The following is an 11,952-nucleotide window of genomic DNA, read 5'->3' as shown; positions in this document are numbered from 1 at the left end:
GTCGGGGTTAACGGGCAAGGGGAGGAGCATGGAGCAGGCTTAGGGGTGTCAGGGCTCGGGGGAGGATATAGGATTAGGGTGTGTATGGTCAGGGGTGGGGGCCAGCGTTGGAGTCAGGTTTGGCTTGCGGTCAGGTTTGGTTTAGGGTGAGGCTTGGTTTGAGGTCGGGTTTAGCGTTATGTTTGCTTTAGAGTCAGGTTTGGTTTGGGGCTGGTTTTAGGGTCAGGTTTGGTTTGGGGTCAGGTCTGGTTTGGGGCTGGTTTTAGGGTCAGGTTTGTTTTGAGGTCAGGTTTGGTTTGGGGTCAGGTCTGGTTTGGGGCTGGTTTTAGGGTCAGGTTTGGTTTGGGGTCAGGTCTGGTTTGGGGCTGGTTTTAGGGTCAGGTTTGGTTTGGGGTCAGGTTTGGTTTGGGGCTGGTTTTAGGGTCAGGTTTGGTTTGGGGTCAGGTTTGGTTTGGGGCTGGTTTTAGGGTCAGGTTTGGTTTGGGGTCAGGTTTGGTTTGGGGCTGGTTTTAGGGTCAGGTTTGGTTTGGGGTCAGGTCTGGTTTGGGGCTGGTTTTAGGGTCAGGTTTGGGGTGAGGCTTGGTTTGTGGCTGGCTTCAGGGTCAGGTTTATTTTGGGGTCAGGTTTGATTTAGGGTCTATTTTGATTTAAGGTCAGCTTCGGTTTGGGGTTGGTTTTAGAGTCAGGGTATGAAGCAGGGCTGGGCACAGGACCCGCAGACCCGTGGGTGCGCACTGCAGTGCTGCGGGACCCCCATGCCCCTGGGCGCAGTGCCCGGTCTCTTGGGGGTCACCCCAGGGTGGAAGCCGGGTTGTCACCACCACCCTCCCTCCCTCCCTGTGAATGCAGGGACCGCTCCGCCTGGCAGATCCAAGCCCGCCGGTGATGGAGCCGCAAACCGGACGGGTGGGATGCTTCGGGGCAGCCTCGCCTCCCGCGGCAGCCCCGGGGGTTGCACAGGCAGCTCCACGGGACAGGTTTTGCAGCCGAGACCTCGGCTCCCGCGGGCACGTCGGGGCTGGGGCTCTCCCCTTCCCCTTTCTTTGTGCTGCTGGATCACGGCTCTGTGAAGCCCAGCTCAGCCCCACACCAGGCCCCAGCGTCGTGCATGGGGTCACCCCAGGGCTGGGTGCCCTCCCTGGCACGTCACAGCTGCCGTCCTGCTGCTATCGCTGTGTTGGCGCTGGCTTCAGAGTCAATAAAACCCTCATGGAAGGTGCAAAGTCTGCCGTGGCTGAGCCAGGGCTGGCAGGCACCCGAGGGGGGCAGGAGGGGGGCGAGGATGGGGCTTGGACTCAAAAAGCATCGCCTTTGGGCAGCGATGCCCGGGGCAACAGGGACACCCTTTCAGGACAGCATCCAAGAGGGTTCAGGGGCCACCCGAGGAACATTGGCTCTGGGACTGACCCCACAGAACCTCTCTGGGGTCACAGACTCCAGTCTGTGACTCCCCACTATGGGGTGAATGGCCGCAGGTTAAAGATCACCTGCAGCAGCCCCGAGGGGACAGCAGGACAGAGCTGCTCCATGATTTGGGGCTATCCCAGCCCATCAGGTGCCCGGAGCGGGGACAGCACTACAGCACAGCCCATCCCATTCTATTCCTGCAAGGAAGGGGCTGGGCTCCCATCACACCGAGCCCAAACCCTCCAGAGGGCAGGGAAGCCCGCAGGGACCTGTTTGGTGAGTGCTTTGTTTCCATGCATACTTGTCCCACACGCCCTGCTCACACCTCTCTGGCTCTCCTCCATCTCCAGGACAGGCTGGGACTGAACTTTTGCTCATGGAGCTCCCACAGTGCTGGCAAACAAGGTGGGACCCCACGGGACCAACACAGAGGTGGTGTTTGGCAGTGTCTTGGCCACGGCACAAGTATCTGCATCTACGTCTGCATGCGTGTGCTTCGCCACAAGTGAATGAGCAACAGGAAAGCTGAGAAATACAGACCTGATTTTCCTCCAGCATCAGTGCCGGGCTTCCCCGTGCTCCCACACGGGGCAGTGGTGCAGGTCCGACTCAGTTCTGCTTTCCTCCTTCCTGACTCACACCATGTGGGTGCAGAAGAGCAGAGGGGATGCAGCCTGTCCCCAGGCCCTTGTCACTCTGCAGTGACCCCCTGAGGACACAGGGGCAACACAAAGGGCTCTCTGGACTCATCCTGCCTCCAGAGTGGATGCAATCCTGGCATTGACAGAAGTGACACTTTTACTGGGAATGCAGGCAATAACAGCAATAACACCCCCCCAGGCACAGCTCGTCCAGGCTGAACTGGGAATTTATCCATTATTTTATATTTTCCCATTTTCCCCTCCCCCCCCCCCCTTAGGAACTTTGATTCTCTGTCTCCCCTGCAAGGCAATGACCTGGTACTGCAACATGCAACCACTAACGCTGTGAGCTGTTAGGCACATGCCATAGCCCAATGAGCTGATGATTTTTACCTCCCACTCTTAGAAATTCCTGTTTTCAGCCTTAAGCACGTTTGCAAATTTCTCATCCCGACCTCTTCCTTTCATCCAGCAACTTCCCTTCCCTGGGTGAGGAGTCCCGAGTTTGCCACCAGCACTGGGAAACTGGGATTTTCGCTGGAACTCCACTGCTGGAGGAGCAGAAGGCCCTCAGCTGATTGTACAAGAGAATTTCACCCTGCAGTGGCTCTCGGGAAAGGCAGGGAACAGACTTCCCCAGGGAAAAGAGGGATCATTGCAAACATCCATCTGAAGGCCACTGAGGATGGGTACAACATCGCAAGTGACACACGGGCACCGCACCAGTCGTGCAGCTGGATGTAGAACAGCCTTGGGGACATGGTGGAAGAGATCAGAGAGAGCCCAAGTGATCTGTCAGGGTCACCAGGAACTCACAGAGGGAAAACCCCAACCTGTGGCTTTGTGCCCGTCCCACCGCATCCCATCCTCCGGGCTCACCTTATTCCAGCACGGAAAGGTCAGTGGCTGGTGCCTGCTCCCTGCACATACTCCCACTGCCGGGGGAGGTAAAGGTTTTCTGTCTGTTCCCCACATCAGCCAGGCCTGGGGCTGTTCTCACTGCCACCAGTGATGCTATGGTGATTCTCACAGGCCAGGGCTCCCTGGACCACTGTAAAGCTATGACACTACTGGCTGGAAAGATGTCATCCCTTTGCTGGCTCTGCAGGGAGAGTGATCTCTTACCAGATCAACTGGTAAGAGTCAGAAAGGAAAAACAACAGGTTTCCAGCCCCAGGAGCGTTTTCCAGCGTGCAGTACCTCTCACTCCCAGTGTGTGTCCTTTGTCACCAGCCTCACAGGCACCCAGCACCCATGAAACCAGCACAGCGGGACCCACCATCCCCATCCCACCAGGAGGGGCACACAACACCTCCCCACTTGAAAACAAACTCAGAGACATAGTAGTTTGTCTTTCAGACTGTGTTTCAAGCCTACAGTTTGGAGGTATACAACATTTGCAATTGCTACTAGTCCTCATCAACCTTTCCAGCATGTTTCTGGAATGAACAGTGATCAGATTCCTAGGTTTGCAGGCAAGGTTCTCACAAGGAGGAAAACCAAGGCACTAAGAGTGGCGTATCAAGATGTCTATGTTATCTATAGCGTTTCTTTCCTGATATCAAAACCATGCTTTTAACTTCCAAATAAGAGAGCACAGATTCCTCCTGGGCATGGCACAGTAAAGCAGCCACACAGCTGGAAATAAAGCTCAAGTCCCACCAACTCAACCAACATCCTTTGTTACCACCACAGATGCCAAATACTGCATCCTGCTTTGAATCCCTTGCTAAAACCTCCCCTATCCCTTTCCATCAGCCCTGAAGAAAACAGAGAGAGATTGTGCTAATATTGGTGGGTGAAACATCTAAAGCTGAGCTGTGTGAACACCCCCAGTGGCATTGCCACATTCCAGTCAATTCTTCTAACCCACTGTTAAGCTCCCTCCCAGCTCCTTGGATTTATACACATTTGCCTCACAAATGCCCACAATCCCTTACTGAAGAGGCACACAGGCTGAGCTAGCACAGGGCTGTCAGAAAATGAAGGCAACATGTTGATGCATGCACAGACTGCAGCTAAAAAGGACCTTGAGCATTTCAGAGCTGTGTTTTGGGGGGCAGAAAGGGATGCTCTGTATTCTGCCCTCTTGCCCACCCTGGTTTAACAAGCCCCCTTCAAGGCACACTCTTAGTGGAGAAGTCACTCATAGAAAAGACATCCGTCCTCCACTCAAATACTGAGTTATAAACTAAGGCTTTCATGATTTAAACCTCTTTAGGGTCCTGTAAACAAGATAGGAGATTAAGGCTAAGTGATGGAGCACGTCCTAACACTGTAGCCTAGTTAAACCCCGGATTAGTCCAGGGTTTTAACAAGTGAGTTCCTAGCTTGAGCCAGGGAGCTCGAGTGGAAGCATGGAAAAAGGCAGCTGCTAAATACAGCAATGAAAACAAGACTCCCAAAGGATGAGAAGCACAGAAATGAGTCCCACCCTCAGCAATATCCAAAAGAGTTAAAACAATAATTATTAAAGAAATATAATAAAGCCTCCTGTGCCAGGGAGCAGGGGAATGGTCTACACTGGACCTACCAACCCATTCCACAGTTACCCCAGATACAGCAAAGATGCCAGCAATGCACTGCTGCACAATGGTCCTGCATGGTACGACAGTCCCGCTGCTTTCTGGAGGATCAGTATACCTGGACCCCTGAAAGTTCAGCTGGAACAGGAGCCCCTGTGGGTGCTGGATACCCCAGTGCTTGCTGAACACCAGCCAGGGGCACCAGGCCTGCAAGTGTCTGTGGGTCAGTCAGGCACGTGTGTGGTGAAGGGGAGAACTGGCAGCACTGTCCAGGCGATGCTCCAGTGTGGGACTGCATGTAGCACCCTTCAAAGGCACCTCTGGCTTGGGAGGAGGAAGACATGAGGCTGTGTCCTGCAGTGTGGCTGTGCTGAGATCCCTCACCATAGCCTGGAGCACAGCTGTGTTGAAATCCCTGGCTGTGAACACTGGGATGCTGCATCTGGAAAGCAGGAAAAGCCGGAGGCGAAGCGCAGTAGTAGCTTTGGGTTGGGTAAGTGCCTGGTGAAGGGTTAATCCTGGGAAGGAAGAAAACAGAAGGTTACAGTGTGCTCAGAACTGGCAATGCCTAGTGATGGAATTGCCCCGAGGGTAGATTTCCTCCTGACCAGTGCTTAGAAAGGTCACTGCAATCCATCAGAGGGATTCACTACAAGAGAAGCTCTAATTATAAGCAGCACTCAAGTAAAAACAGGTTTACCGGCCTCCCAGGACAGATGTTCCCACTTCCAACCCACACCAATTCCACACCCACTGAAGGGCCTTGATTCTTGGTCTCTGTGCAAGGAATACTCAAGCCAAACTGCAATGTGCTTGAAAATGAGCATACACATCCTCCCTGCCTTCCACTGAACAACACATCTGCTCAGTTATTAATCAGGAGAAGCCACAGCTGCCAAGTGTTATTTATCAAGAAGCCATAAAGGCCTTTGGTGTGAGTAAGAGACCAGGGTATAGAGTGAAAAGGGAAGGAAGAGAGAGTTACAAGTAAAATTAATCATTGAGAAGCAAGGCCTAGAAACAGCCTTTGCCAACAGCAGGCATGACTCATCCCGATGGAAGTATCAAGAGAGACAAGCTGCCTGGAAGCCAAAGCCTCTGGGACTTCGGGAGTACCGCTCAGCCCACGCTCACCACTGAATCAAGACAATACTCATGAAGAACATGACTGCCAGATTCCCAGCAAGAATAACAGAGCGGCTCCTGCTGGGGGCTTGGATTTTATTTTATATGAGGTGTGGGTTTGGTTTGGGGTTATTTTTATTGTGATGCCAAAGCCTGGACCTTCTGGAAGTGTCTCCTGCCTGGTGCCAAGTCGATACCTGAAGTCTTAGGACAATTTAAAGAGAAAAACACAACAAAAAGCCATCAAGAGCTTTTGCTTGGGAATAAGAATCAAACTAATACAAAGTAAGCCCCAGATGCACGTATAAAACTTGTGTCTAAGACACAGAGTCATGCAAATTCAGCTGCAGGAATGGAAAGATCCTAGAAACACCTTCCCACACCCTGCTTGAATGGAAACGTTTATGTAAATACCTTTGAGGCAGAACAGTCTATTTATGTCATCTCACCTGAGGCAAGCAGGTTTAGACACAGGGCTGAGGTGCTGTGTGCAACAGTCACCAGCAGAAGCATGAGACTGATGCAGACACAGCACGGCAGGGAGACAGTCCCGCCTCCCAAAAGCAGCCCTTGCACAGAAGGGAGAGAGTGAAACCACAAATGCTGCTGGATCTGCCTCGCCTCCCCTGCAAGTGCTCACATGTCTGAGTGCCCCAGTGGATCTGGGGTACCCTCCTCCTGCAGGCAAGGGTTTCTTTTACGGTCTCCCCACAGCTGAGGGCAGATGCAAACACTTGGGAATGTTTCCATCACAAAGCTTTACAGTGAGCTGATGGCTTAAACAATATGTAGAGTTTAACCTTTAATAGAAAGCTGAAATCACATCTTAGAATAGGGAAAAATTGACCTACATTTCCAACCTGGTTTAGAATACAAGGGTGTTCTCTTGGCTTGTGATCCACCCAAACTTAAAACCATTCCTGAATGTCAGCCACAGGCCCCAAGGTTTCTTTTTGCTAATGCAATCTTGCTTTGACACTGAAATAATGCATTGAAAAGTTTACACTGAACTTCATGACATCTTCAATTTATAATGCTCTGCTCTTGCAGAGGTTTGGACACAACTCACCTCGCAGCATTCCTGGGAGGAGAGGTGGGGCAAACAAAGATAAAGATCAAGCCTGAGGGAGCCATACAGCTCCCTCAATAAATCCTAATGTTGCGGCAGAACTGCACAACTTAACTTCCGTGTCAGCCCAGCTGCAACACCTTTGCATGTGCACACACTGCCCTTGCAGCAGGTGAGAGGTAGATCAATTTAGCTTTCGCTGAAAGACCTGGTTGAGTCAATGTGGGATAATGTATTCATCACAGTAATGTCAGCAGTGTAACATCAGCATGTTCCTCCTAACACCCAAGATATGAACACAACAAGCACAATACACCTCTTAAAGGCAACTTAATGCCTCTACTTAGGCTGCAAATTTCCCCTCTATCATAAGATTTTTCACAGGAACTCCTGTACTTACTTGCTGTTTTCGAAGGCTCTTCTCTCTGCTGAGGACCCTGGGATATATTTCAGCCCTGGTATCCTCTTTAGCAGACTGAAAGGGAACACCCGGTCCAGCTTAGAGCCCACCGACTCTGGGAAATCCAAGCAGAAACAGTAGCCAAGCCCATCTGAAGTCAGCAGCATGTTAAGGAGGGCCACAGACAAAGCCCACTCATTCCTAACACAGTCACATGCAATTCCCCTCTGGCCACAAACCACTTTATCTTGGAGAATCCTCCCAGTTCTACCCAGAGCCTTCTCTGCTCTTCGTTCTCTGCATGCACCAAAGCCACAGGGAAGTGGAAGCACGAGGCAAAAACCAAATGCAGAACTGGGTGGGATGAGAACCAGCAAAGCCAATGGCAGTTTAATGCAAAGCAAGAGCCCAGGAAAACACCATAAAGCCAGTACCTTTTGGCAGTAAGAACTGCAGGATGTCCTCCCCCTCACGAGCCAGCAATCCCACTCTGGTTCAGGGCTTCACACTTGGAAAGGATACAGGCTTCCCCAGCTAAGAGCCCACACAGGTTACTCAAGAGGGAAGAACGAGGGATAAACCATGCAATGCAGAGCATAGACCATGGCACCAGCACCACTCGGACTCTAACCCCAAAAAAGAGAGTCCTCTTCATCCGTGAGCGGGTGGTGGAGACACCCAGCGTAGCAAAAGCTACTGGCATGAATCCTTTGGCATCTTCCACTTCTGACACACTCGAGACAACGGGCTCGAGTAAGAGGTAGAGGAGGGCAGAGAGAACAGCAAAGGTGACGGTGAGGAAGCAGTGCTTCACAGTGCCCACGTTCTTCTCAAAGCTGCCAGCAAAATACCAGATGATAATGGCACCGCAGGTCAGGGATATCAGGTCTTCATAGACAAAGATGTAGGTAACCAACCTGTAAACTGAGCACACCGGCACTTTAGAAAGGCACAGGCGGCAATCCGTTTGTTTGCAACCACTACAATGGCACATTTGAGCAAGAGGGAGACTGAGCCTAATGGTTTGCATTTCTATCCTGGTGTAGAAGAGAACTTCAATGCTTTAAAACCAGGCGCAAATCATCAGTTAAAATAAGCGCTATCTTGGGTATCGCAGACATAGGGACTGACTCTTGCTGCTTCCTGGGAAGTTGCCTGGAGAAAAGGAACAATATCTGTAGTAAATTTCAGTCTCATTAAAAGAGAAGGCAGGAGACATAAAAATGGCTGGTGTTGTACGTGGGATTCTGCTCAAAGGATAAACACTACTTAAGCTGCTAGGAGGCTGCTTTCTCACCAAAAAATGCCTGGAGCTCACCAGAAGTAACCTCAGGTTAGCTGTTCTCCTGGGCACCCAGTGAGGATGGGGGCAGAGTTCTCCCTCAGTCCCACAGCCAGGAAAACAGCAGTTGTGAGTACAACCCGGTGCAACCTGACTGCGCCCCTTCGACACATGGGAGGAGATGGCAGAATTCACCCATCCGCTCAGAGCACTGCACTGCTAAAAGAGATCACTCCCTGGGGGCAAGCAAGAACACGGGAATTAAAAGAGTGATAAAAATCCTTCTGGGAATAGCACAGGGAAGCAAACTGAGGAAAGCAAACCCCTCCAGCTCCTAGCAGGGTACCCACACTGCAGTGTCACAGAGGCAGGGCCGAGGGGGAAGCAGTCTGACACAGGGGAGCTGAGACGGCTGTGCAGCCGGCTGCTGAGGGGAAGGGCCTGGGGTAGGGAAGCAAGGGGCACGGTGCGGGTCATGGAGGGAGCAGCAGGCTGGGTGAGGGGCTTGAGGAAGTGGCCAGAAACAGGGGGTGAGGAGAGCGGACCGAGGGGGTCAGTGCTGGACCCCCCGACCCAGGGGAGGCCCGGAGAGAAGGGAAGCAAAGGCTCGGTGCGGGGACCTAGGGAAGGCCTGGAATGAGGGGCCGGAGGTGGGACCACGGAGGGGGCCCCGCTCACCTTCCCCGGAGCGCAGGGCCGCGGGCCGCAGCGCGGCAGCGGAGCGGGCAGCGGGAGCTCCCCGCAGCAGCCCGGGCGCGGAGGCACCGAGCGACAGCAGCAGCGTGAGGGCAGCGGCGGCCGGGACCGGAGCCGGAGCCCACGGCGGAGCCATGGTGTCGCGCGCCGCAGCGCGCCGCTTCCGGCCGCCGCCGGAAGGCATGGGCCGTTGCCGTGGCAACGCGAGGCTGTTGCCATGGAGACGGGCGGGACGTGTTTCTTTTTCTCCCTCCTTTTAAATTTTAATTATTTCTCATTCTTTTATTTCCCCTTTTCCAGAAAGGAAAAGCGTCCCCTGGAGAGGGGGTAGCAGCGGCTCGGAGCCCGCCGGCCCTCCCGGGAAGGCCCTGCAGGCCCTGCCGCGCCGGGAAGGCCCGGCTGCGCTACCCGGGGTCCGGTTAACCCTGGTGGGCCGGACCGCGCGTTTCCCTTCGGGATGGAGGTGGAGAGGAGCAGGATGGACGGGGTGCCCAATGACAGGCGTCCTCCATGTCAGCGGTTACCAACCCGCTGGAACCGCGTCATGGTGTTTGGCTGGTTGTCCACAGTGTGTGTGCAACAAGGGAAGCGGCGGATGGGGTAAAGAGAGAAGAGAGGAGGGGAAAAGGGAGAGAAATAGAGGCTTTGCTCCAATGGCGATGAGAGGCCCCAGCAGCGAGTGCAGCAGCTACAGGCAGGGACACTGCAGCCCCCAGCTCCTCCTCCAGATGAGGTCCCAGTCGCTGGCTCATGTCTGAGGAGAGAACAGCGAGGTCTCATCCGCATGGGATGGAGCCTCAGCATAAGGACATGGAGCTGCTGGAGCAAGTCCAGAGGAGGCCACGAGGGTGCTCAGGGCTGGAGCAGGTCCCTTATGGAGCCAGGCTGAGAGCATCAGGGCTGTTCAGCCTGGAGAAGAGAAGCTGATGGAGACCTCAGAGCAGCTTCCAGTGTCTGAAGGGGGCCTATAGGGATGCTGGAGAGGGACTCTTCATCAGGGACTGTAGTGACAGGACAAGGGGTGATGGGTTCAGACTGAAACAGGGGAAGTTCAGGTTGGAGATAAGGCAGAAGCTCTTCCCTGTGAGGGTGCTGAGGCGCTGGCACAGGGTGCCCAGAGAAGCTGTGGCTGCCCCATCCCTGGCAGTGCTCAAGGCCAGCTTGGACAAAGTCTTGGGTGATGTTATTTAGTGCAAGATGTCCCTGCCCATGGCAGGGGTTGGAAGTGGATGCTCTTAAGGTCCTTTCCAACCCAACCCATTCTATGATTCTGTGATTCACCTTCCCACACCCCCTCAGATTTTGCAAAGTGAGGAAAGAGTTTGAAGGGGCTGGGATCACCTCCAGCCAAGGGGGGTGAGCAGAGCACTGAGGGGCTGACATCTTTTCCCCATCCCGACTTCAAAGCTTTTGACTGGGAGCAACAGGAGAACACATCATGGCTGTGTCAGCAGGCTCACAGGAGCTCATCGCTCCACCTCCATTAATGCCATTTTCCACTCATGGGAATCCTTCACTCTCTGAGGAGCACAAAGGCACTGAGAGACTCTACACAGAGCCAAAGATCTCACCAGCACTTGTACCCTGCCCCTGGCTATGGAGCATTGCTTGGGATCTGCCCTGATCCTGATGGATGAGCAGCCTGCTGAGAGGTCCCAGGTTGTTGAAGGCCAACGGTGCAGGAGATGTTGAGGCTGGAGGAGATGAAGCTTTCAAGGAGAAACCAAAAGCCGGGCAGAGACCTCAACCCCTTTTTTTTTGTTGTGATCATTCTGGCCACTGCTTGCTCTGCAGAAATGTATTTTAGGCTGTGGCACTGGGATTTGCTTCCTGCTGCTATGCCCAGGGGGGAAGAAACAGCCTGTGTTACTTGCAAATCTGCTCAACCCATTAGTTGAAACCAGAGAACACCCTTCACTGCCTTGAAAAGTAAAAGATTCAGGGTAAAACCTCGCTGAAGCATGTGCAAGCTGCCACCAGGCAGAAAGTGTGCAATTGTTGGCTCTCCCTCTCGCAGGAAGGCAGCTTGAACTGAAAGGAGAGACAGGACTGCTGAAACCCCAGCCGGATGGAATAATCAATGCTGCTTTCACTGCTGTTTTGGTTCATTCCTCGTTAATCTTCCTTTCTGTTATCCCTACTTTCCTAGAAGTGGCTCCCAACATCACAACCCCTTTGCTTGGAAAGCCACTCTCCAAGTCGATATTTGCCTTTTTAAGACAGTCAGAAACTCTGCCGAACCTTTCTTATTTTAGGATCCAGATTTTGAATGTTTTCTTTTAACTCTCTCATAGAACCACAACCCGATTTGGGTTGGAAGGGACCTTAAAGCTCCTCCAGCTCCAACCCCTGCCACGGGCAGGGACCCCTTCCACTGGAGCAGCTTGCTCCAGGCCCCTGTGTCCAACCTGGCCTTGAGCACTGCCAGGGATGGGGCAGCCACAGCTTCTCTGGGCACCCTGTGCCAGCGCCTCAGCACCCTCACAGGGAAGAGCTTCCTTATATCCAACCTATATCTCCCGTGTAAGTTTAAACCCATCACCCCTTGTCCTATCACTCTTGGCATCCTGCTCCCAATGGCGATGCCCAAGTGGCAGGCACATGCCCTGCTTCGCTCACCAGCATCCCTCTCATCCCCCTGCGTGTAAATTAAACCGATTTAATCCTTTTAATACCCCCCCCTCCCCGCGCATCCCCGCACAGCGCCGAGCACACCCCCTGCCACCCCCATCACCACCGCCCCCCCCTCCCACCGCGCTCACTTGGTACGGCCCTTCCCCTCCACCCCTACTTCCCCACACAAGTGG

General features: G+C 53.4%; 1 protein-coding gene across 1 annotated transcript; it reads right to left on the bottom strand.

Annotated features, from left to right (window-relative positions):
• Nucleotides 1-3,394: 3,394 nt before the first annotated feature.
• Nucleotides 3,395-10,186, bottom strand: RHBDD2 (rhomboid domain containing 2). The gene is given in 5 exon segments (XM_065694613.1): nucleotides 3,395-5,091; nucleotides 7,168-7,318; nucleotides 7,690-8,091; nucleotides 9,128-9,293; nucleotides 9,296-10,186. Coding segments are annotated over 5 exon segments (1,197 nt in total). The 5' UTR covers nucleotides 9,365-10,186; the 3' UTR covers nucleotides 3,395-4,682.
• Nucleotides 10,187-11,952: the final 1,766 nt, after the last annotated feature.

Source organism: Lathamus discolor, chromosome 14 (genome assembly GCF_037157495.1).
Source record: "Lathamus discolor isolate bLatDis1 chromosome 14, bLatDis1.hap1, whole genome shotgun sequence".
Taxonomy (NCBI): Eukaryota; Metazoa; Chordata; class Aves; order Psittaciformes; family Psittacidae; genus Lathamus; species Lathamus discolor.
This window is presented reverse-complemented; position numbering and strand designations above follow the sequence as displayed.